Here is a 24,723-nt window from a genome sequence, read left to right as displayed (position 1 = left end):
TTGGGCATTTTGGTCATTTGGCTTGCCATAACCTTGGGGGATGAGACCTAGCAGCCATAACTTCGATTTTACACCATTAGAGACCTGGAGGAGGCGATTTTGGAAGCTCAAGACTCATTTCTCTTCATCTTTCCAAGATTTTTGGTAGTTTCTTTATGCAATTATGTCACACCCCGATCCTTGTCGGAATCGATCGAGGCATGATATATTGTTCAAAGTCTCATGACAACTATGTTATAATATGATTAGATTCAATTAAGTACTAAGTATGCAAACAAGATCCACAACATACAAATACAAATCCAAATATGAACAACATTTATTACATCAAATTTAAATAGTCTTGTGGATTTCTAAGGCACAACCTATTTTTCATCAACTTCATTCTTCAAATCTGCATCATGGGTAAAAACAGGTCAACTACGAGAGTTGGTGAGTAATCTAATTTTAGTAGAGAAAATTGTGAAGTTGAAACCTTTATAATTGGAAATTTGTTTTCTTTTGAAGTCGGCAAACAATTGTATTTGAGATAACGGTTTATAAATCAAAAATTGATTAACAAATGATAACAACAACAATAAGTCCTCACCCTATATATACATATGTATATATATATATATATATATATATATATATATATATATATATATATATATAAATATATATAGGATGGAGCATCTAATCATCATACACACTCAACCACGTGCGATCAATCACCTTAGCGTCCCAAGGCGGGGTGGTCAACCCAATAGCGCTATTATTGTCCATAACGTACCTCAAGAATACGGGCATAGTCATGGAAATTAGACTAAAAATGGTAATGCACTACAAGTACATGTAGCGTAAACAAACAATAGTTATACAATTAATGACTCACGTATAAATGTCCCAACAATGTCTCAGTTGTGATAAAACAATAAAATGAAGTTGGAATATATTAGAACCACATGATACACCCCAAAAGTATTGAAAAGTATAAAGTATGGGGTAGATTACTCACATTAGTCCCAAAACGAAATGCGTGTGTCGTACGATAGACGATTCGGGTCAAAATGGCGTAGAACCTAATATAATTAATAGTTTTGGTTTAGGAACTGCTAAACGAGAATGAAGTATTAATACAAATAATTAGACACATATTCTTATATTAGATGAATTAACAATAATTCATTTTGATTATAATATTAAGGTATTTACTTGTTAAATGAATTTTAAATTGAATTACTTACTTTGCATAATTAATTTATATTTTCAATTTAGGCCAGATTTTAATAATTTCTTATTAAAATAATAACTTGCCCAATTATAATTATTTACAGATTTTAACAATTATTTATATGAAATAATCATTAAAATGCATTTTTACATGCTTAAATACTTAGGAAAATAGTTTTAAATAGTAAACAGTATTGAAAAATTATGAAATTATTAGGAAATCATTACTTCATACAATATAAATTACTGTAAAATTTGTATATTTTTCTGAACTGTTTTAGTATTTATTTAATATTTTAATGATTAAACAACACAAAATTCGGGAAAAATAGTAAATGATTCTCAAAAAAATCTGTAAAATTAACCATAGTTTTATAACATGATGTAGAGCTCAGTGTATAAGTTTCAGATATTTGTGACTATGGGAAGTATTTTTTATATATTTCATTATTAATTAATCAATAAAATCATAAATAATAGTAAAAAGTAATATAAATGCATGAAACTTCATATATCATGTTTAATCAGTATACAGGTCATCCCAGAATTTTTTCAAAATTTATTGAATGCAAAAAGTATTTTATGTGAATTATTGCCCTACTTTATTGCAATAATTATAGCAATTCAATAAAAATAAATTATTTTCTGAAAATTTCCAGAACTTCTTATTTTATTGATGGGATTCTGAGAAAAATCAGGTTTATGCATAAAATGAGTTTTAGATATTTTGGTGGATTTAATTTGTTTCTTGTATGAATATGAAACTTTTAACAACATACCTTGATGAATGCTTCAAGAGGGATGAAGATTTGAGTATAATAGATTGTTCTTGGATGAAATATGAGTATTCTTGGAGGAAATTTCGAGATTGAGAGTGAGAGAAAGAATAGAGAAGGTTTAAGTGGTGAAGAGAATAATATGTTGGGAGAAAAATGAAAGGAAAGTGGATGGGAGGTGTGAGTGGGAGACCATGGGAATAATCTTTTTTGCTTTTGGTGGTCTTCATAATTTCCCACTAACACAAGCATCTTTTACATAATTAATATAAGAGTTTAATAAAATTTAATGTAAAGTTTATAAAAATAGAGTTTTATAAAATTTAATGTAAAGTTTATAAAAATAGAGTTTTATAAAATTTAATGTAAAGTTTATAAAAATGGAGTTTTATAAAAGATGAGTTATTATTTTATTATAACAATCTACTTTGATTTGAAGTTTAATTATAGCATTCAAGTTTGATTCTTTTAAATTTAATTAGAGCATTATACTTTGATTTGATTTTAATATGCTATCATAATTTAATTTGATTATAGTTATAACGTTGTACTATACTATGTTGCTATTAACGTCAATTTATATCGAAGTGTATGAGTTTCGATCCTATTAGCGTCAAGTAATCTTGAGTAGGGTTTGAATGAGATTGCGAGAGGTTTCGTTTGTGATCTTTTTGAGTGTCCGGCTTCGCAACGCAAGGTCCATAGACCCCGTTAAGCCATGATTTAGTGTCCTACACAATCCCGATGATTGTGCAATAGTGTTTTATCGCTTTGGTTCATTGTTTAGCACTGCTAAGGCTAAGGAAAATCAAACACATGAACTTTCCAAATGATGTTTTCTCATTAAAATAGCGAATTATACAGTGATTACATAACGTAAACCCAATCATACAAGGGTTAATGGAGTTGACCGGTTTGACTAGTTGACTTTGTTTGACTTTGACTTGAACGAAATTTGATGGTTGTCACATCATCCCCCCGTTAGAGGGAATTTCGTCCCGAAATTTGCATTTTGATTGGGACTTCAAGAGTTTGGAAAAAGATGTGGAAAACTTTTCGTAGTACAAGAAATTGATTATGGTGAGGAACAACCCTCCTGATGTCACATGATGACCTTGGAAATTTCTTATTGTAACTTGAACTGAGTCAATTTAAAAGGAGTTTATTGTTTTGGGATGATAGAGTATTCTATGTGTGCTTTTATACTCCCTGTTTTATCCTTGGTATTACCACTATGAATATTTTATAACGTAGTTAGCGAGTTCCATCATTACGAATGTTTCAACAAATTTTGACGAAATTCGCATTATAAGTCCTATAAGTTCTTTTATAGTCGATTGACGTAAACTAGTCGTATATCATTAAGATTGCAAGGGCATTTTGGATGGGTGACCCCGCCTTAAGCCCACAACCAAACAAGGAATAGGGAATGAGGCGGAATCACATATTCTAAGTCTATAGAATCTTAATGATATATGACCATAATGTTTACACTAGCCCTCATAGATTCCAGGGGCGTAGTATTATTGGGCTAGAAGTAGGAATTGTAGTTCAAAACAAAATAGTTATAGGCCTGCTATCTTCAAACTTGGGCTTTGGCCCCTCCCGATTCCTAATCAGAATGGTCCAATACTCCCAATTCTCCAAGCGACCAAGCGGTATCAAGAAATCAAAATCGATTCATCCCCATTTTCCCAATTCGATGCCTATCTCGCATGCTGTTCGTTTGTCGCTGTCTCACCAAGTCAGTCGCCTGGTCTCACTCTCGCCAATCGCCATCGCCAAGTGCCCAAGTCCCCATTCTCACTTCACAGAAATCAGGTATGTAATCCCGAGACCCAAATCCTGTTCAGATGTTCTTTCTTTTCTGATTGTAAGATTGTTGATTGTTGGTGTTGGCGTATTGCACTGCTGCTGCTGTTTTCTGTCAATTTGTTGCCTATTTATGCGTTACTACTGTCTTACTGAGTTTCCTTTTAATTTGGCTGTCATTTGCGATTTGGCGATTTGCCAATTTGATTTATAAGTTATGAACTTATAGATTTGGTTATTGATTTGGTTATGCTTAATAGCTTGTCAGCTTCAAACAAAACTGAAAAGTGACAACAAAGATTGATTTGGTTATTGTTAAATGAGTTATTGGTTATTGTTCTAATTTTGAATTTGATTTTGTTTTGATTGGATCAATTGTTCCTTCATTTTGATTTTTCTAGATATAATCATGGGAAAGATGAAAACATTGAAAGAGAAATTATTGTCTGCTTACTAATATATCATTCATAATCTGTTTTTAAAGACATTAAAGGCTGTCGGGCTGAGTTGTAATTCTTTTTCTAGGTGTTTTTGGTGTTTATTTGTAGAAAACAATCTGTTTTTTTTTAATTTTTAATTTCAGTTTATAATATTTTCGCCCCCCCCCCCCCAAGTTAATTGTTCAAGCTCCGCCACTGATAGATTTACTAGTAAAAACCCTGAGTTTTTTTTTACATAGATGATAAGACTTATTTGGGTTTTGCCGTGTTCTCAAGACTCATGGTTTATATACTTGAATCGATGCTAGTTTTAGTAATAAAAAGAAATTTTGAATTTAAACGTCGAGGTTAGAAGCTTGTACTGATATTTAAGGGGTTAAAAAATAAAATTTTATTAGTTACCTATAGCGACACACAAGTCATAATTTGCATGTGTGAAGACTTGGAGTACTTTCTAATTGGTTCATGTGTGAAGACTTGGAGTACTTTCTAACTGGTTCATGTGTGAAGACTTGGAGTACTTTCTAACTGGTTCATGTGTGAAGACTTGGAGTACTTTCTAATGAAAAGTGTGCTACTGGGGAAATTTGAAACTGGTACGTAGCTTCAAAGTCAAGAATATGCGGTAGGCATGTGATGTATTAAATGCATGAGGTACATAAGTCATAATTTGCGGCAACATATACGTATATGTGTGTGAATTGAAGAAGAAGGTTACAGTTCAAAGACCATATGTATTCATTTCCTCTTTATTTGTTATTAATTACTTCTCCCACTTCACTTATATAAATCATCACATTCTTACCGTAACTTTTAACTTCTCCCTCACAAATGGATCCACCTGCAGATCATCAAAACCCCATAGATGACCTCGATTGGTTTCAGTACTTTGATCATCAAGATCTTTTCAGGTATATATAAACGTCACTCATTACCCCATCTTTCGCACAGAAAAGTGATTTTGTCTATATTGATCAAAACATGGTTTGGATTTGTAGTGATCAAAAAGAGTCTTTCATCGTGTTGGATTTGATTATCTTGAGTTTTTTTTTGTTTTTTTTTTGGATTTTTTGCAGTGGTGACATGCTCGACCATCATGATTACGAGTTGTCGGAAAAATTGCATGAAGTGCTCGATCAGAACGTTTCCACAGTACTTAACAAAGATCAAAACATCATTTCTAGAAATGAGTTTCACGATTTGGATCCCCTTAAAGACATAAGCTTATGGGATTGTTGGGAGGATGGTAATTTACCATTGGTTAGTTTCAGTGAAGACTGTAAATCCGGTGGTGAGGCTACAGGTAGTTCTAGTGCTGCCACCACTGATCACGGTGGCCGGAAGGTGGCAAATAGATTGAGACCATTGGAGTTTGAAGAGATAGCAAAGTACTTTGAGATGCCGATAATCATGGCAGCAAAGGAACTAGGGATAGGGTTAACATTGTTGAAGAAAAGATGCAGAGAGCTAAACATAAACAGATGGCCTCATAGAAAACTTAAGAGCCTTCAATCCCTCATTCAAAATGCCAAGGTAAACTACGATAATAACCTTCTATACATTACTCATGCATGTATGCATGCAATTGGTAACCAAAGTTGTTTTGGTATTTTCTAAAATTTTAATTATTAGTTTCTTTATAACATAAACATAGGCCCTAGGCAAATGCCACATCGAATCAATTGTTTTACTACGATTTCTGATTTATATTTACATAAACTTAACTCATTGTAAATTTTATGAACTCACACAAAAAATATATTGCATCTACCTAAAAAACTAGGAGTTGGGATTAAAGGAGGAGGTAGAGACGTTAGCAGGGCACAAGAAGATGATGGAGAAATTGCCAGGTATGGAATTGACAGAAAGAACAAAGAAGCTTAGGCAAGCTTGCTTCAAAGCTATTTATAAGAAGAGAGGACTTAACAATCCTTAGTCCTTACCTTTTCTTTTAGCCATTTTGTTATAATTAGTGGATTTTAATCTACATTGTATGTGTTTTTCTCTTGATAGATTGATACCCTTTTTAGTTTCATTGTGTTTGTCTATTGATTTTTTATGCAGAAAATTTTGTATAATTTGGGTATTATAGTTTGTATTATGTATTTAGCTATATTCTAGATTGCCGACACGACTACGCTGACGACTCTATACCAGAGGTCTATATAAATAGACTTATGAATTTAGTAGGAATAACTTGATTATAATCTTGTGATTTGTTCCATGTCTGATCCACTCCTAAGATTCACTCGACATGCCCCCAGTTATGTGTAATTAAAGTTTTATTAGACTGTTGATCCTAATGAGTCTACCCTAAGTCCACAACCAAACAAGGAACATGTCAACTATGAGAAACACGCATATGGACTTGTGAGTTATTTGTAAATTGATTAGGGAAATAAAGTTTTTTTTTTAGACATTGTCGGGTAAAATAATTGTAAAACACTTGTTGGGCCATGGTTAGGAGTGTTGGGCACCTTTTGGGCTTTCCATGGTTACTAAATGTGAAACATGTAGCACTTGCGTGGGCCCCCACAAAACTAAGTTTTCACATTTCTTTCCCACTTCTAGGCCCATTAGGGAACTTAATAGTCCACTGAGTTGGCCATTTTGGAGTGTATCCTTTCGGATACGTTTGATAAGGTCGGGTATTTTGATGGCTCAAAAGTAATGTGAATGACGCGCTTTGGCCTATAGGTTTGGGAACTCTCGCCTTTGGTCCCCAGATAAGCAAACTGGTCCCTCGGTTGATTGGGATGTATACGAATGCTTACCTAGTCAGGACTTTCGGGCTACCGGCACCTCCCCCTTCCAGTTACTACGCGTCCATTACTATGATCCTACCCAACTAGAGTAGATGACTTTGAATTTCCTATGAGCTCTAAGGAATACATATATGTATATACATTTTGTTAAACAACTTGAGTATGTGTGTGATTTTCAGAGAAAGTGGAGAATATTCACAAGTGTATGCACACATATAAGTGTCAGGAGTAATACGTATGCACATAAGGGAGCAATTAACACACAAAGGTATTCCTAGGATTTTCTAAGTGCGAATTGCATGCAGTTGTGTGTGCATTTTATAAAATAGCATACGAGAGGACCCTAGAGGCTATAGACTAGGTCAAGGCAATTAACCTAATTCTCTATAGTCAAGGGCTCTGATACCAATCTGTCACACCCCGATCCTTGTCGGAATCGATCGAGGCGTGATATATTGTTCAAAGTCTCATGACAACTATGTTATAATATGATTAGATTCAATTAAGTACTAAGTATGCAAACAAGATCCACAACATACAAATACAAATCCAAATATGAACAACATTTATTACATCAAATTTAAATAGTCTTGTGGATTTCTAAGGCACAACCTATTTTTCATCAACTTCATTCTTCAAATCTGCATCATGGGTAAAAACAGGTCAACTACGAGAGTTGGTGAGTAATCTAATTTTAGTAGAGAAAATTATGAAGTTGAAACCTTTATAATTGGAAATTTGTTTTCTTTTGAAGTCGGCAAACAATTGTATTTGAGATAACGGTTTATAAATCAAAAATTGATTAACAAATGATAACAACAACAATAAGTCCTCACCCTATATATATATATATATATATATATATATATATATATATATATATATATATATATATATATAGGATGGAGCATCTAATCATCATACACACTCAACCACGTGCGATCAATCACCTTAGCGTCCCAAGGCGGGGTGGTCAACCCAATAGCGCTATTATTGTCCATGACGTACCTCAAGAATACGGGCATAGTCATGGAGATTAGACTAAAAATGGTAATGCACTACAAGTACATGTAGCGTAAACAAACAATAGTTATATAATTAATGACTCACGTATAAATGTCCCAACAATGTCTCAGTTGTGATAAAACAATAAAATGAAGTTGGAATATATTAGAACCACATGCCCCAAAAGTATTGAAAAGTATAAAGTATGGGGTAGATTACTCACATTAGTCCCAAAACGAAATGCGTGTGTCGTACGATAGACGATTCGGGTCAAAATGGCGTAGAACCTAATATAATTAATAGTTTTGGTTTAGGAACTGCTAAACGAGAATGGAGTATTAATAAAAATAATTAGACACATATTCTTATATTAGATGAATTAACAATAATTCATTTTGATTATAATATTAAGGTATTTATTTGTTAAATGAATTTTAAATTGAATTACTTACTTTGCATAATTAATTTATATTTTCAATTTAGGCCAGATTTTAATAATTTCTTATTAAAATAATAACTTGCCCAATTATAATTATTTACAGATTTTAACAATTATTTATATGAAATAATCATTAAAATGCATTTTTACATGCTTAAATACTTAGGAAAATAGTTTTAAATAGTAAACAGTATTGAAAAATTATGAAATTATTAGGAAATCATTATTTCATACAATATGAATTACTGTAAAATTTGTATATTTTTCTGAACTGTTTTAGTATTTATTTAATATTTTAATGATTAAACAACACAAAATTCGGGAAAAATAGTAAATGATTCTCAAAAAATCTGTAAAATTAACCATAGTTTTATAACATGATGTAGAGCTCAGTGTATAAGTTTCAGATATTTGTGACTATGGGAAGTATTTTTTATATATTTCATTATTAATTAATCAATAAAATCATAAATAATAGTAAAAAGTAATATAAATGCATGAAACTTCATATATCATGTTTAATCAGTATACAGGTCATCCCAGAATTTTTTCAGAATTTATTGAATGCAAAAAGTATTTTATGTGAATTATTGCCCTACTTTATTGCAATAATTATAGCAATTCAATAAAAATAAATTATTTTCTGAAAATTTCCAGAACTTCTTATTTTATTGATGGGATTCTGAGAAAAATCAGGTTTATGCATAAAATGAGTTTTAGATATTTTGGTGGATTTAATTTGTTTCTTGTATGAATATGAAACTTTTAACAACATACCTTGATGAATGCTTCAAGAGGGATGAAGATTTGAGTATAATAGATTGTTCTTGGATGAAATATGAGTATTCTTGGAGGAAATTTCGAGATTGAGAGTGAGAGAAAGAATAGAGAAGGTTTAAGTGGTGAAGAGAATAATATGTTGGGAGAAAAATGAAAGGAAAGTGGATGGGAGGTGTGAGTGAGAGACCATGGGAATAATCTTTTTTGCTTTTGGTGGTCTTCATAATTTCCCACTAACACAAGCATCTTTTACATAATTAATATAAGAGTTTTATAAAATTTAATGTAAAGTTTATAAAAATAGAGTTTTATAAAATTTAATGTAAAGTTTATAAAAATAGAGTTTTATAAAATTTAATGTAAAGTTTATAAAAATGGAGTTTTATAAAAGATGAGTTATTATTTTATTATAACAATCTACTTTGATTTGAAGTTTAATTATAGCATTCAAGTTTGATTCTTTTAAATTTAATTAGAGCATTATACTTTGATTTGATTTTAATATGGTATCATAATTTAATTTGATTATAGTTATAACGTTGTACTATACTATGTTGCTATTAACGTCAATTTATATCGTAGTGTATGAGTTTCGATCCTATTAGCGTCAAGTAATCTTGAGTAGGGTTTGAATGAGATTGCGAGAGGTTTCGTTTGTGATCTTTTTGAGTGTCCGGCTTCGCAACGCAAGGTCCATAGACCCCGTTAAGCCATGATTTAGTGTCCTACACAATCCCGATGATTGTGCAATAGTGTTTTATCGCTTTGGTTCATTGTTTAGCACTGCTAAGGCTAAGGAAAATCAAACACATGAACTTTCCAAATAATGTTTTCTCATTAAAATAGCGAATTATACAGTGATTACATAACGTAAACCCTATCATACAAGGGTTAATGGAGTTGACCGGTTTGACTAGTTGACTTTGTTTGACTTTGACTTGAACGAAATTTGATGGTTGTCACAAATTAGACTTTTGTGATTGTTGTTCTATTGCCATGAGTAGCTAAACTCTTTATATTGGTTAACTTTGGTTAAAACCTTTGAATGTTTGTGGGTTTTTGAAGGATTCATGCTAGATTATCAATTATCTTATGTTTATGGTTCTAGATCATATTTCTTATGCTTGTTTAATGCTTTGATCATGAGCTTGGCACTTGAATGAGCTATTGTTAGTTTATTTCTTTGGTTTTGCATTGAATCATTGAATTAACTTAGAACAAGGGCTTTATGATGGTAAAAATCATCTCTAGTTTATGAATCATAGCTCCTTTATGGATGTGTAAGCATTGACATCCTCTAGGAATTGGGGATTCCTTCTTTCTTAAGGCTAATTAACTTCTTGGGTTCAATTGCTTCAATTAAACCCTTGATCTTGATTAAGAGGGTGTGTTGTGGGCTTCCCCAACCTCCATACTACCTAAGAGGAATCTTGGCATATCATGCTTCATGATTGCTATAACCAATTTGGGATGAATGATAAGCTTCATGTTGAATCCTAATGATAAGCACACAAATGTTCATTGTGTTGAATTGCCTTAGTTAACCAACTCTCTCCACTTTGTGAGCATCTCACTATCTTGCTTAATTGCAAGTTTTTAGTTATTCAAGTCTTTTAGTTTTCAAGCAATCATAACACCCCCCCCCCCCACCCTTTTAGTTTAATTGTAGTTAGTTAGTTTATTTACAATAGTTCTTTTAGATTGCATTGGTGATTGAATACAACCATTTCCCCGAGGATCGATACCCCTTTTTACCATTATATTACGTTTTATTTGCAAACAAATGGTGTAATTTGCTTGGTGGACTTGACATCCCACCAATGACCAATGATGGGATTGAGCCTATTGTTTCTCATCCATGGGTTGGGGAAAGGACTTTATTGGAACTAACCCACTACATGTTAGCATATACCATATAGTTGTTGAAGTTAATGTACAACCCATTAGGTAAGCAGAGGTACTTTGATCGGAGGAAGGCATGGATAAATAGGGAGTTAGGGGCACTACAAATTTTACTTTTACCCGAAGTACATAAACATCGAGTTTTTACCAGTATTATGTGGTTGTTGTGTTGGTGATCACGAAGACCGCCTCGGCCACCACGGTGTTCATTATTGACATTTTGGCCTCGATTTGAGGCAACGACTGTGTACTAGTGCTGACGGTAGGGGTAGGAAGCATTTTTGTGGTTTGATTGGTGTGGTCTGAGACATTCTTTATTCCATGACAAGGATTATAGAGCAAGCTTCAACGAACACTAAAAGAAGAAATTTGTGGCGAATAAGGATGCAATATAATCAAAGTTTGGAGATAACCCATTGATCAGTTAGCTGAAGGTGTTCTTTATGGCAAATAACGAATCAATATTTTCAAGGAGATCTAATATGTTCTTGATCTAAGATGTAATAGTTGGTGGTTGTCGAGTCTCCAATAGCCATGCGTCTCAACTTATTATCGAGTTGCATAACCTCTGTGTTTTTGTTGTTATTTCTAAGAAATAAAGGTGACGTTAGATTGAAAATAATCTATAACATGGATTGCGAGATCGTAATATATATCTAAACGTAGTGGCCAATTTTCTTCCATTCGGGATCATCATATTTTTTTTACTTTGTAGCATTGCATGTGTCGTCAATGTGACTAAGCACTCTGAACGGGTACAAAATAATTTCAAATAATTCTCACTATGTCTCGTTGTTTGGGAAATTAAGGTCGAAAGTCAATGGGATGTAGGCTTTGATATAATTGGCTATGTTGTAGGGTTTTTTTAAATGAGAGGAAAACAAAGAAGAGGAGCCGATGTCCATCAAATCTTGAAGGAAGAGAGATTGGCGGTGGTCTCACGGTGACATTTTTTTTTTGGAAAAGAGGAAACTTAATAGAACTTCTTGGCAAATTTATTAATAAATATAAGTAAAATGAAGTACAATGTTTATGAAAAAACTGAAAAAACAACACCATGGAAAAGTGAAAACCCCCTAAGCTAAAAAGGGACAACACACAAGACATACAAACAATATAAACTGCCTAAACTATATCCAAAACAGAAAGAAGACATACTCATCCTTGATCAATTAGGTCGGGGACACAACCACCATGAGAGGGGAATGTCTTTATCTAGTCTTTTGTGTGAAAGTGTGTCAAACATGTTAGTAGAAACTACATTCTTATCAGTATCCCTAATAATCGGCTGGTATACATAAGATATTTTTATGGAGGGTTCTTTGCCTCTAAGAAAATTCGATATGATACCATATCAGATTGTGATTTCCACATGAATAATATCTTCACAGTAATTAGATATAAAGACAAGCATACCAGGATACTAGTGGGTTATACAACATGAGCCTCATTATACATAATATATATACTCTACCACGGAATGAGGCGTCATTATACATCATCTATATACTTAAACACGAAGGGCATTAAGATTTGCGGAATTATAACATTCTTTTTTGTTCGGTAAGAACTATAATGTGTTTCTTCTAATTAAAGACTATGATATAGAATTGTATTATCGTTTTCTCATTATGATCATAAGGTAAATTAAAAGTTAAGCACATATTATGAACATTGCCGTGTGTGCACATTTAGTCACTGAAGTTTTATTTGTACTCAATTTACAATTAACTCTTTTATTGTTAGAAAAAATACTATTATGATCGGGTATTGTAGTTTTAGCTGGTTTCCGATGACTCTAGCATACATTGTCATTTTTTCTGGCCAAAATCAAGTTTTGTCGTTTTCTCCGGCGAACATCAAAATTTTTTAAAAAAATATCCAGATCCAGACTCACACACCTTTATGTTGTTGGGTTTGATTTGCAAGTTTGCGTGTGCTAAAGAAATCAAATCCAAAAAATTCGGATCCAATAAAAGTCCATGTGCGAAAGCAAGATGAATTAAGGGTTTGATTTGTAGGTCCACTGGATCTAGGTTTGGAACTCGTTTCTTGAAGGCTCCCGTTTTAATCTTCATCGATTTCTCGAAAAACCTAAGTTTGCAACTCATTTTTTGCCATTGAATCTAGGTTTGGAACTCGTTTTCTACGGACCTTCAATCTTCATTGACATGTTCTTGTTTTTTGATGGATTCAACTCTAAACATGCCTTCAATGCTCGGTTTATTGTTCTTGTTTGCATAAACACTTCTACTTCTTGTTTGCATGTAGTGTTCCATTTTGAAGAACCCATTTTTTTGACACAGACACAATTTGTTCTTGATTTTGAGTGGATCTACCTCTATGTTCTTGAGTTTTGGAATCGATCAAAGCATCTCCATAGGTGTGTTTCTTTAACCTGCATTTGGTTTGGTTGCCGAAAAATTTATGATGACCGGAGACTCATCAAAGATGCCAAGGTCTCCGGAAAGCGGTTAAACTTATATTAGCCGATAAAAATGGTGATTTATGAACACAATAAGATAGTTTAATAGTAAAACGCATATAAAAAACACTTAGGTGACTAAATGTGTACAATGCAAAATTCATTATCTTTACAAGTCATTAATCCCAGATAAAAATGACGAAAAAAAATATATCATTCAAATATACTTTAAGTTTAAAACATTTTTTCATTCAACCTTAATTGATTTTATTAAATGAATGATTAATTTGACCAAAAGAAAAACAAAACAACAATTTAAAAAATGGATTTTATATTTCACTGACTTCAATGTCGGTTCACATTTTCTTTTGTTTGCATATACTGAAAATATATTAGTAAAATTCATTTCTGTTATTCCTTCCTTTTTTTTTTGGAACCGCAAAAACTCTTTTCAATAATATGCCAGCAGGCATTTGGCACAATGTTACAAAGTAAAATGAAATCAAAACAAATGACGACACGATACCACAACACAAGCAATTATATATAATTGATCAGTTGCCCAGCACCAAAAAACACCCTAGCAGGGGTGACCTGGTGAGTAATACTACCGAAGTGATTCAGTTTGGCTCTAAACTCTTGATTAGGACCTTCCCACATAAATCACCAGCAGCCCACAATTCCAACGAGATCCACGACATCAAGCCCATATTTAGTTGACGTACAAAATATCTTGTGCCATAAATGTTAGCGGCAATCATTTTTTTAGCGACATAAATAGTATTAAATAAAGAAAAAGCTGGGCCAGAAATAAAGTCCACAATATATACAACAAAAAAAAAAATGACAAGCAAAACAGGACCTACATATATATTCTAAACAAATGGCAATCATTTAAGTTCACATCACTCTGGAGGGAATGCCACTGAAGATAAATAGATCGATCTGCAATCGTTATTTCAAATCATAGATCTCCTACAAAATAATTTCTTACGCTCAAACTCTTTAATGGCCAATCGTTCCTTATCCTATACATCATTCTTTACCATTTTGCAGCTCTTATGGAGTTATACCTTGTATGCCAATGGATGCTACACTTCAATCATCAGCTTCGGAGACTCCCTAGCAGACACTGGTAACCTAAAACAGCTTACCTCTGAACTAAATCAACCTCCATTACATTTATTTTTACCACCTTATGGTGAAACCTTTTTTCATGAGCCCACTGGTCGTTGCTCCAATGGTCGCCTCATCATTGATTTCATTGGTAACCTCTCTCCCCATCTAACTTAATTGGTTGCCTCTATATATATATGTGCATAGTCCTTTATCAAGGCTCTTCCTTTCTCTATGTGTAATTAGATAATTAAATAAACCATTATTACGTATACACATACGCAATGAAAAATAATGAAAATTGAGAAAATCTTTAACTAAGGATTCGTGTAAGATATAGCAAGTCTAATGTCAATGATATTGTTGATCTTTTTTGTGTGAAGCTGAGTACCTAAACCTGCCATTGGTACGACCATTTTTCAATGGCAATGGGGGCATGGAATTGGGACAAGGAGTAAATTATGCGGTGGCATTTGCAACTGCATTAAATAATTCATTTCTTGAAGCCAGAGGGGTTTATAACCCTATAACGACAAATATATCTTTAGGAGTTCAGCTGGAGTGGTTCAAAGAATCGATTTGTGCAAATGTTTCAGGTAATAAAATCATACTTACATACACCTCAATATACATAAAATGCAATAACTGAACAGAAAGATTGAAAAAAAAAAAAAAAAAAGTTGTGTGTTGTTAGAGTGGTCGGAATGGATCTAGGTGGAGTCTAGGTTGGAACCCGATATCCCACAAAATTTCACTTCATTGTCTACTTGTATCTTATGCATGTATATTTGTACCAAGTTATATGAATGGGAGGATATCATTTCATGTGTTAAGGTTGGAATGATTGGACTGAGAGGGATATGTCATTAGGGTTGGGACGTGGGAGGATGGAATCCCACCACCTTTATACACATGAGAACAATGTGGAGGAAGAAAATGACTTATCTAGGCAACAACACCTAGGGTGTGTTTGGTAAATTAGTTAGAAGGTGGAAGTTAAAAGTTGGTAGTTTTAATTTGTATATGAGGCAACAACACTTAGGGTGTGTTTGGTAAATTAGTTAGAAGGTTGAAGTTAAAAGTTGGCAGTTTTTATTTGTATATGAATATTAGACAAATATAAAAAAAAAATAATCATGTAAAATTACATAAAATAATTTATCTAAAACACAACAATGATTTAAAAAAAAGGAATCAAGTCAATTTGCAAAATAATAAAATAGTTTTTTTTAAAGGTTACTTAGAATTAGAAGTAGCTTTTAGATTATAAGTTTTTTATTTTAACTAAAACTAAAAGCTCTTACTCCTAACCAACTTTAATCTTTTTTAGAGTTTTTATAAAAGATTAAAGATAGAAACTCTCCAAAACTATGTCGGAACACATATTCATTGCTTCATTAAATATTCTCCTACATTTTCTTCCAACTCTTCATCCTACCATATCAAATGGTGACAAGTTCAATTTCATTAAATATGACATATGTCAACATTTGATATGGGAGGAAGATGCCTATGAATAAAATGTAGAAGACTATTTAATTTCTCAAATGTTTATACCACTACATATCTTTAAAAGCAAAAACCTAAAAGGAAATTGCATCAAATTAACTAGCTCCTAATTACAACTATGTCCTAAACGAGGCAGAAATGTTACTTGGAATCGTTGGTGTGTAGACCCAAAAAACATTTGTAATGTTTTTTTTCAGGTGTTGGCTAAAAAGACACCCTATATTACAATATGGACACCCTAATTAATTTTTTAAATATTTTTATTGGCTGAAATTACATTGTTTTCCGAAAAAACTGATTATAAACAATTAATTATTGATTGACTTTTTATAAAAGTGTCAATAGGTTTCTAAAGAGTGTCTTGTTAGCAACACTCTCTTTTTTCAAGTAGCATCTTGTTCGTTGGTGTCATTTATTATATTTCGTACTGTCTTTCCACCCAAAAAAAATTACTCATGTCCAACCTATGTAGGCCTAGGTGAGTAATCGAGACTGCCTCGTCGCAAGCCTAACTATAAACTATGTTTAGATCTGCTGGTTTTTGAGCCTCATATACAAAACTTGAGTGAGCTCGTGTATGGTTAGATAGGCTCGGATTTATTTACCTCAATTTCAAGTCGGCGAGCTTTTAATCGTACCAAATCAAATAGCTCGTTTCTATATTAGCAGTTTAGCACAAACATTAGAAATTGCTACTTTAGTTTAGACATTTTCTGTCTTTTTCCGTAGGGTATATATTAAAGCATCCACTATTCTAATAAAGATCGAGATTCAAAAAGTAAATGGAGTACTAATTCTCAAATGCTATTATGGGGAGGTGGTTCATCCACGTAGCTAGAAAATTGTCCAAGTTTTATACCCCTTCAAACTCTCAATCGGACCCACTTATTACTGATTGCTTTGTGATTTCATTTATACATTTTTATGTTATATAATTTACATATTACAAATTTTCTTTTTCTTTTTGTCATAAATTTATAACAAATAATGCATATAATTTATAATAAAATACATCAGTAAAAAGATTTATATGTTGGAAATGAGACCAAATTGTAAATGTTGTGTCAAAAGAATAAAACAATTACCAGGAATTTTGTTTTTATTTTTAGAGAGGAGCAAAACATAACAAATTATATCAATATCTAATTTATATAAATTTACTTTTAATTTTATAAAAAGGAAAAAGTATTTTGTCCAATTTTATATTTAATTTTATACTAAATACTAACCTTTATAAAAAAATATATAAATGTTATTTTTGTTTTATTTTATGAGTTAATATAACAATTATAGGTTAAATAAGAACCACTTGTAAACCTCTAAAAAGGTTTTGAGAGTAGAATTATACTAAGATATAAAAATTGATATGTTAGCAATGTGATATGATGGACCTATGAATGAAATTCAGTGCGTTTTTCCTCTTTTTTTTAGCTCGTTTGGCTCTTGAGTTCTGTTTAACTCCTACAATGACATTAGGGGTGTCAACAGGAACAAACGGGACGGAAACACCTACTTCCAACCCCGATCCCAAAAATAAACGAGGTTTAATACCGCCCCCACTCCCGCTCCCGATTTTTTAAAAAAATTAGTCACGTACAGTATCGAGGTCCCACAGGGGTTTTTGACATCCCTAAATGACATTATCAGGTAAACTTTATGACCACAGACCCAAAAAATATTATATAGAATTGGCCCTTAAGCGGTTACATCTGAGTATCTCACCATAGACCCAAAAAGAATTTATATAGAGGCATTCGGTAACCGGATCCGGGCCTTAACCAACCCGCTAATAAAAATGTGGAGTAAATTACATGGATGGTCCCTGTGGTTAATGGTTACTTGCACGCTTGGTCCCTAAAAAGTTTTTTTTTAACTCGGACCATCCCTAAAACCTAAATTTGTTAACCGCCCAATCCCTAAATTAACTTTGTCATCTATTTTGTTGTTAGTAACCCCCACATGAGTAGCACGTTGGGGGCATTTTTGTCCATCCATGTTTACAGCCACTTTAAGACCCACCCAACATTCTTTTTATCAATTTCTTCTTTCTCGTTCTTCTCTGTGCACCAGTGCACCAGGATAACTTCTCATTTGATTCTAATGTAGGTTCAAGTAGGGCACCTACACTGAAAAATCCTTCTTTACTATTATCAATCCAAGTTGGAACTTTCACCTGTTATGAAAAAATCAGCAAAGAACAACAGATTCGTTAAAACTCATAAACTCATATTCACCTATTATACAAAGAGTTAACAACATATAAGATATAAAATTAAGTTTCTAACATGTCTTAAAACTAGCTTCAGGGACTAACTTGATTTGGACCGAATAATTTCTTCCAACTAAGCAATCCATATAAGTTTTACATCATAAAATCAAGTTTGCATATTGCAAGCTTCTAAAAGATGTACAGTACACTGAATTGGAAAATTCCATACAAAGAATTCCTAAATTTTTACTTCGTCAAATGCTATAATCCAAACTAAAAAACCTCATATCTTTCTTTACTTCTTTCTCTCCCTCTCTCTCCAACCAAGAAGGAGCTCTGAAAGCACTAGTCTTCGAATTCCTAATGTCTGCCTCTATATCCAGACAAAAAAAATCCTTGTGCATGTTCCTCTTCCTAAATCGATCCCCAGGTGCAAGGCTGCCTTTGTATGGATAAATCCTCTCTAAATCTTAAGACACAATGTCATTGTCCTCTACCATCAAGACTCACTCATAGTTGAAAGTCCACCAAGCTTCTAGAATTTATATATTCCTCTTACTCGCTAATATTTGCCTCCTTTATTGGGAATATACACCGTCTCTCTGAACCAACGTCCTACAAAGAGGTTGTCATTGATCCTTTTTGGAAGAACTCTACGACTGAGGAACTTGCAGCTCTTTATTAGACTCAGACATGAGATTTGGTTCCGATCCCTCCTAGAAAGCACACAATTGGTTTTTGTTAAAATCAAAACCAAGTCTGATGGGTCTATTGAACGTTATAAAGCTAGACTTGTTGCTAAAGGATATTCGCAAGAGTATGGTATAGATTATGAAAATACATTTGCTCTAGTTGCAAAAATGACGACTATTCGCACTCTAATTGTTGTTTTTTCTATCCGACAATGGAAGATTTATCAAATGGATGTCAATAATGCATTCTTGAATGGAGATCTTTAGGAGGTGGTATACATGTCTCCTCTACCAGGTATTGTTCACCCGGCCAGGTGAAGTTTGTCGGCTTCGGAGAGCATTATATGGTCTCGAACAATCCCCCCATGCTTTGTTTGAGAAATTTTCTATGGTAATTATTTCATTTGGTCTCAAACATGTCGCTCAATTTTTTTTAATGCGCACAACTTTCAGAAAACATAACAATTGACATGCCTCTAGAGAATTAATAATGCCAAGTATTCTCCGACTGACGGTGTTTCCTTGTGTGATACGCGTCTTTATTGTACCATTGTCGAGAGTTTAGTATATATCTTACCATCACTAGGCCAAATATTGCTTACACGGTTCATATGGTTAGCCAGTTTGTTACTGCTCCTTCTACAGTTCATCGGGGAGTTGTTCTTCGTATTTTTAGATATCTTTGTGGTACTTAGTTTCGCACTGTTATGTTTACTTCCACTTTCTCTCTTGATTTGCATGCCTATAGTGATGCTGATTAGGATAGCAATGTTTATGATCGCAAGTCTACTACTGGGTATTGTATTTTTTTTCTTAGAGATTCATTGATTTCATAGAAAAGTAAAAAACAAGATGTTGTCTCCCGATCATCTACAAAATCTGAGTATCGAGCTATGGTTGTCATTATGTGTGAGATTGTGTAGTTGTAATGGCTACTTGCGGACATGGGTGTTCATATTCCTTAGCATACCGCATTTGCATTGTGACAATGAGATTGCGATAATGATTGCCAAGAATTCGGTGTTTCATGAGCGGACAAAACATATTAAATATGAAAGCCTTGACTGCTCATCGATTTCATTTCTTGTCAGATAAACTCCCAATACTTATTGTTATCACATTATGAGTTTGAGGGGGGATGTTAGCCTAATAAGTTTATTGGGCCTTTCTTGTTTTGGGTACTTGTTAGTCCTTTATTCAATAATGAAACTATAGCAATATTTTGTTCATTAGTTTACAAGACCTCCCCTAATAAGCCTTTCTAAAACTAATATCGGTAAATATATACATATATACATACATATCTAGCTGACTACCTATATATATATATATATATATATATATATATATATATATATATATATATATATATATATATATATATATATATATATATATATATATATATATGTCTTTCCATTTTTTTGTATTTGTATTTTTTTATTATTCAATAATGAAACTATAGCAATATTTTGTTCATTAGTTTACAAGACTTCCCCTAATAAGCCTTTCTAAAACTAATATCGGTAAATATATACATATATACATACCTATCTAGCTGACTATATACCGATGTGTGTACGAGTGGTTTCATATGGTTTGGAATTGGCTCCCGTTTCCATTATTGTTTTTTTGAACCTGTTATCCACTTTGTACCCACCACGATCGCAAATGCTAGAATTGAAAGGGTTCAAAACTAATTGACAAGCAAAACAATATGGAGTGGAAGACTAAAACGAAATTAATTAAATTGATTCCCAAAAGAATGAGGAATCTAGATATTGTCTAGAGTACTCTCTCCTTTATGGATGGATGCTCTAGTGATTAAACTACGATTACATTAAATCTAATAAATTAAACATAGCATCAGCCATATTGTATTTAATTAATAAAAATACCTTATATAAATTGAAGCCCTTGATGTAGAAACTTGAGATCAAATATATGATCTCCTCCATTGGTATCCATACGAACTGAAAACATAAACGAGTGTTAGACCTTCTTCAAACTACAAGCAATATCACCTTGTTCTTCTTTGTGCTTGAAAGAACTCGACCAAATCCTTTGGATTATTTATTTCAGTGAACATAATTATTTAAACAAATAATAAATAATCAATTTATTTAGTTTAGTAAATAAAAACTTATATTTATTTTGCTTGCTTAATAGATATTAAATAAACTCTTTGATTTAAACATTTATTTGATTAAATTAAATAATGCTATTTGTCAATTTATAAATATTATTTATTTGATGTCTTTTAATATTTTCTTCGTGTAACCACGAATATTCATATATACTTACCATATCATAAATTTTTTATTCCCCACACACAATAATCAACCAACCTTAATTAATCACTTATGCAAAAAAAAACATAACTAATCAACTATACATATATTTTTATTTTTAAGCATCTAACAACAGGTTAATGCATATAAATGTTTGTCTTGGGTTTTTCATCACAATTGTAACAAAAACTAACTTTGTTTGTTATCATAGGTAATAAGCGGTATGTAGCAAGACATCTTTAATATCCCAGTGACTAATATTTTGTAGTTAAAATATTCACAAATATATACTGTTAAAATGATCAAGTCATTATCAATAACTTTAAAATAATAATTTTTATAACTACTCAAGATAAGATAAAATTAATATAATTCAAAATAAATATTTATCTTGATATATGAAATTAATTGTCATTCATGTCGGATTCCACATGAATAAAATAGTATAAAAATTTTATTCAATTTAAATTTAAATTTGTTAAAGCTTATAACACTATTCATTTGATTTTTTTTTATGATGATGCTCTTTTCAAATATCGACCACTATTTTCAAGATATACATAACTTTTTTTTTTGTAATATTTGATTAAATAAAATTTTAATTTAATTAATATAACTCTATTAATAACTAAGATGCTACCTCTTAACATTTGGAATTTGTTTTAATTTTTAAAGACTAAATAATTAAAACAAAGAAAAAACTCACGGAGAAAAGAAAAAAAAATGCCCGAATCAGTTCATTGTTATCTTCTTACATAATTTTAATGTTAATAAAATAACTATGAATGATTAAAATAAATTTCAGATATGGTTATTTATTTTATAACAATAGTATCTTTGTAAACAAAAATTTTATATAATTTTATGATGTTTAATAAAAATCTATGTATCTATATATTGTTTATTATTTTTTAAATTCATATGATATACTACTATTTTGTTAATTTTAATATGAAATAAAATTTGTATTAAACAGGTAGTAGTTAAATAGCCATTAAAATTAACACTATATTTAAATTAATAAGGTAAATAGATGATGAAGAGTTTTATATTCACTTGTCATAAAAATAAAACAAAAGAATAGTCTTTTTATCGCGGTATTAAAATGAATAAGTATGAATACTATATATTATGAATTATGTTATTCAATATCACTTTTAACTAACAAAATTATGTTTATGTTTTTATTTAAGAAAATGATTACGTTTAATAAAATTTATATATTTTTGCATATATATTATTTTTTTTGTTAAAAATAAATTGGAAAAAAATATCATGTAGCTGTTGAGAATTATCTAACATTATTTTGTGAAAAATAATAAATAAAAGAGTTTAAACTAATGTGAAGAAAATTATTTATCTTGGACAAGATATAATGTTAATTATAAAAAGTAGTATAATTGTTAATTATACAACAAAACACAGAAAAAATATAAAACATAATAATAATAATAATAATACATCTGTATCAGTGAAATTATTATTAAGAATTCGATCTCATATTTAATCTTCTCTCAATTATGCAGATTGCAGTCACCTAATCGAACATTCCTTATTTCTCATGGGTGAGATTGGAGGAAACGATTATAACCACGCCTTACTTGCTGGGAAATCCATCGATGAGGTTGGAACATATGTTCCATTTGTTGTCCAGACCATTATCTTAGCGATTAATGTAAGAATACACACAAGATGAACATTTTTGTTTTCCCTTGATTTTTTTGTATAAACAACCGCGAGAATTATCATAAGAGTGGCTTAACTTCATACTTAAAGTGGAAAAACAGGAACTTGTTGAGATGGGGGCCAAGACAGTACTTGTACCAGGAAACCTACCAATTGGATGCTCTGCAGCATATTTAACATTGTACAATAGCTTTGATTCTACAGAATATGATAATTTAACTGGTTGCCTTATACAATTTAACAAGTTTGCCGAGTACCACAATGAACTTCTAGTGACAAAATTAAACCAAATTCAAGAACTTCATCCTGATGCCAATATCATCTATGCTGACTATTACAATGCAGCCATGCAATTTTTTCGTTCTCCGGAAAAATATGGTACATCACATGCATATCTCTATTATAAAGGGAGAAATAACATCACAATATTAACGCATGTGGATAAAATGGCTTACATGTCTTGACTAATGCTAACAATATTTTGATACGTTACAGGATTTGAAAATGGAGCTCTAAAAGCATGTTGTGGAGGTGGAGGGACATTTAACTATAACGATTCAATACTATGTGCAAACCCAACAGCATCTGTCTGTTCTAAACCATATACATATGCTAATTGGGACGGATTACACTTAACGGAAGCAGCATATAAAGTTGTCAGCAAGAGCTTATTGCAAGGACCATACACGGTGCCCCAATTCAACTCCCTTTGCCCTACTTCAATGTTAAAAGAGGGAGATGAATTATCAAGTTTTATGTAAGTGGCAGGAAATTTATTAATCCTTATTATCAGGCCAAGAATACAAGTAACTAAACATGGAATATGTATAGTATATTTCATGATAAATTAAAACTCTATATAACTGTGTCATCCAACATATGTATAAACACCTTATGTCATACATTTATTCACAAATTTCACTAATAATGTAACGACCCAATTTTCCAATAAAATTTTTCATTTTAAATAACAAAATCATTTCCAATAAACATGAGATACCAATAACAATTGTTTTCAAATCCACAACATCAAATATTTTATTCATAATATCAGAGTGTCTCCAAATAAAATCGTCGGAGAGTGCATGCCGCGCCATCAAGCCGGGCCCTTGCCCTTAGGCTCTGAAGTACCTGAAACAACCAACAAATTGTAAGCTAATGCTTAGTAAGTTCCCCAGAGCATACCCCACACAATCCACATAATCACATAATTCATATTAGCTATATTAGCTACACAAACCACATAAGCCATGTATACAAACATATAAGGATGTCATGGAAACCCTCCAAGGTCTTATACCGAGTGCCACTGGAACCCCCACGTGGTCTTACTACCTGCCATGGGAACCCCCACATGGTCTTCACTAACTGTCATGGGAACCGCCACATGGTGTTTACTAAGTGCCATGGGAACCCCCATATGGTCTTTACTAACTGCCATGGGAACCCCCGCATGGTCTTCACTATCTACCATGGGAACCCCACATAGTCTTAGCTAACCCAAGAAATATCATACAAGCTAAACATGCAAACATACTAGGATGCCATGGAAACCCTCCAAGGTCTTATACCAAATGTCATGGGAACCTCCACATGGTCTCAATCTACTGCCACGGGAACCCCCTAGGGTCTTCCATACAAATTTCATACCAACATATCAC

The 24,723-nt window shown here is 32.1% G+C and overlaps 1 protein-coding gene across 1 annotated transcript; it reads left to right on the top strand.

The window, feature by feature from the left end:
* The first annotated feature begins 14,457 nt into the window (after window positions 1-14,457).
* LOC145106613 (GDSL esterase/lipase At1g28570-like) lies at window positions 14,458-23,962 on the top strand. Its single transcript, XM_079043571.1, has 5 exons — window positions 14,458-14,826; window positions 15,059-15,271; window positions 22,903-23,051; window positions 23,164-23,440; window positions 23,558-23,962. The coding sequence occupies exons 1-5, from the start codon at window positions 14,568-14,570 to the stop codon at window positions 23,821-23,823; spliced, it is 1,164 nt and encodes a 387-aa protein (XP_078899697.1). The 5' UTR covers window positions 14,458-14,567; the 3' UTR covers window positions 23,824-23,962.
* The last annotated feature ends 761 nt before the right edge of the window (window positions 23,963-24,723 follow it).

This window comes from Lactuca virosa, chromosome 4 (genome assembly GCF_052849685.1).
Source record: "Lactuca virosa cultivar CGN04683 chromosome 4, Lactuca_virosa_CGN04683_v6, whole genome shotgun sequence".
NCBI classification, from domain to species: domain Eukaryota; kingdom Viridiplantae; phylum Streptophyta; class Magnoliopsida; order Asterales; family Asteraceae; genus Lactuca; species Lactuca virosa.
This window is presented reverse-complemented; position numbering and strand designations above follow the sequence as displayed.

Bases quoted from the DNA above. Each gene is read 5' to 3' on its own strand.
- LOC145106613 (XM_079043571.1), top strand. From the start codon at position 14,568: ATGGCCAATCGTTCCTTATCCTATACATCATTCTTTACCATTTTGCAG. The intron at 15,272-22,902 runs GTAATAAAATCA...TCAATTATGCAG, and splicing joins GATTTGTGCAAATGTTTCAG to ATTGCAGTCACCTAATCGAA. The intron at 23,052-23,163 runs GTAAGAATACAC...GTGGAAAAACAG, and splicing joins CCATTATCTTAGCGATTAAT to GAACTTGTTGAGATGGGGGC.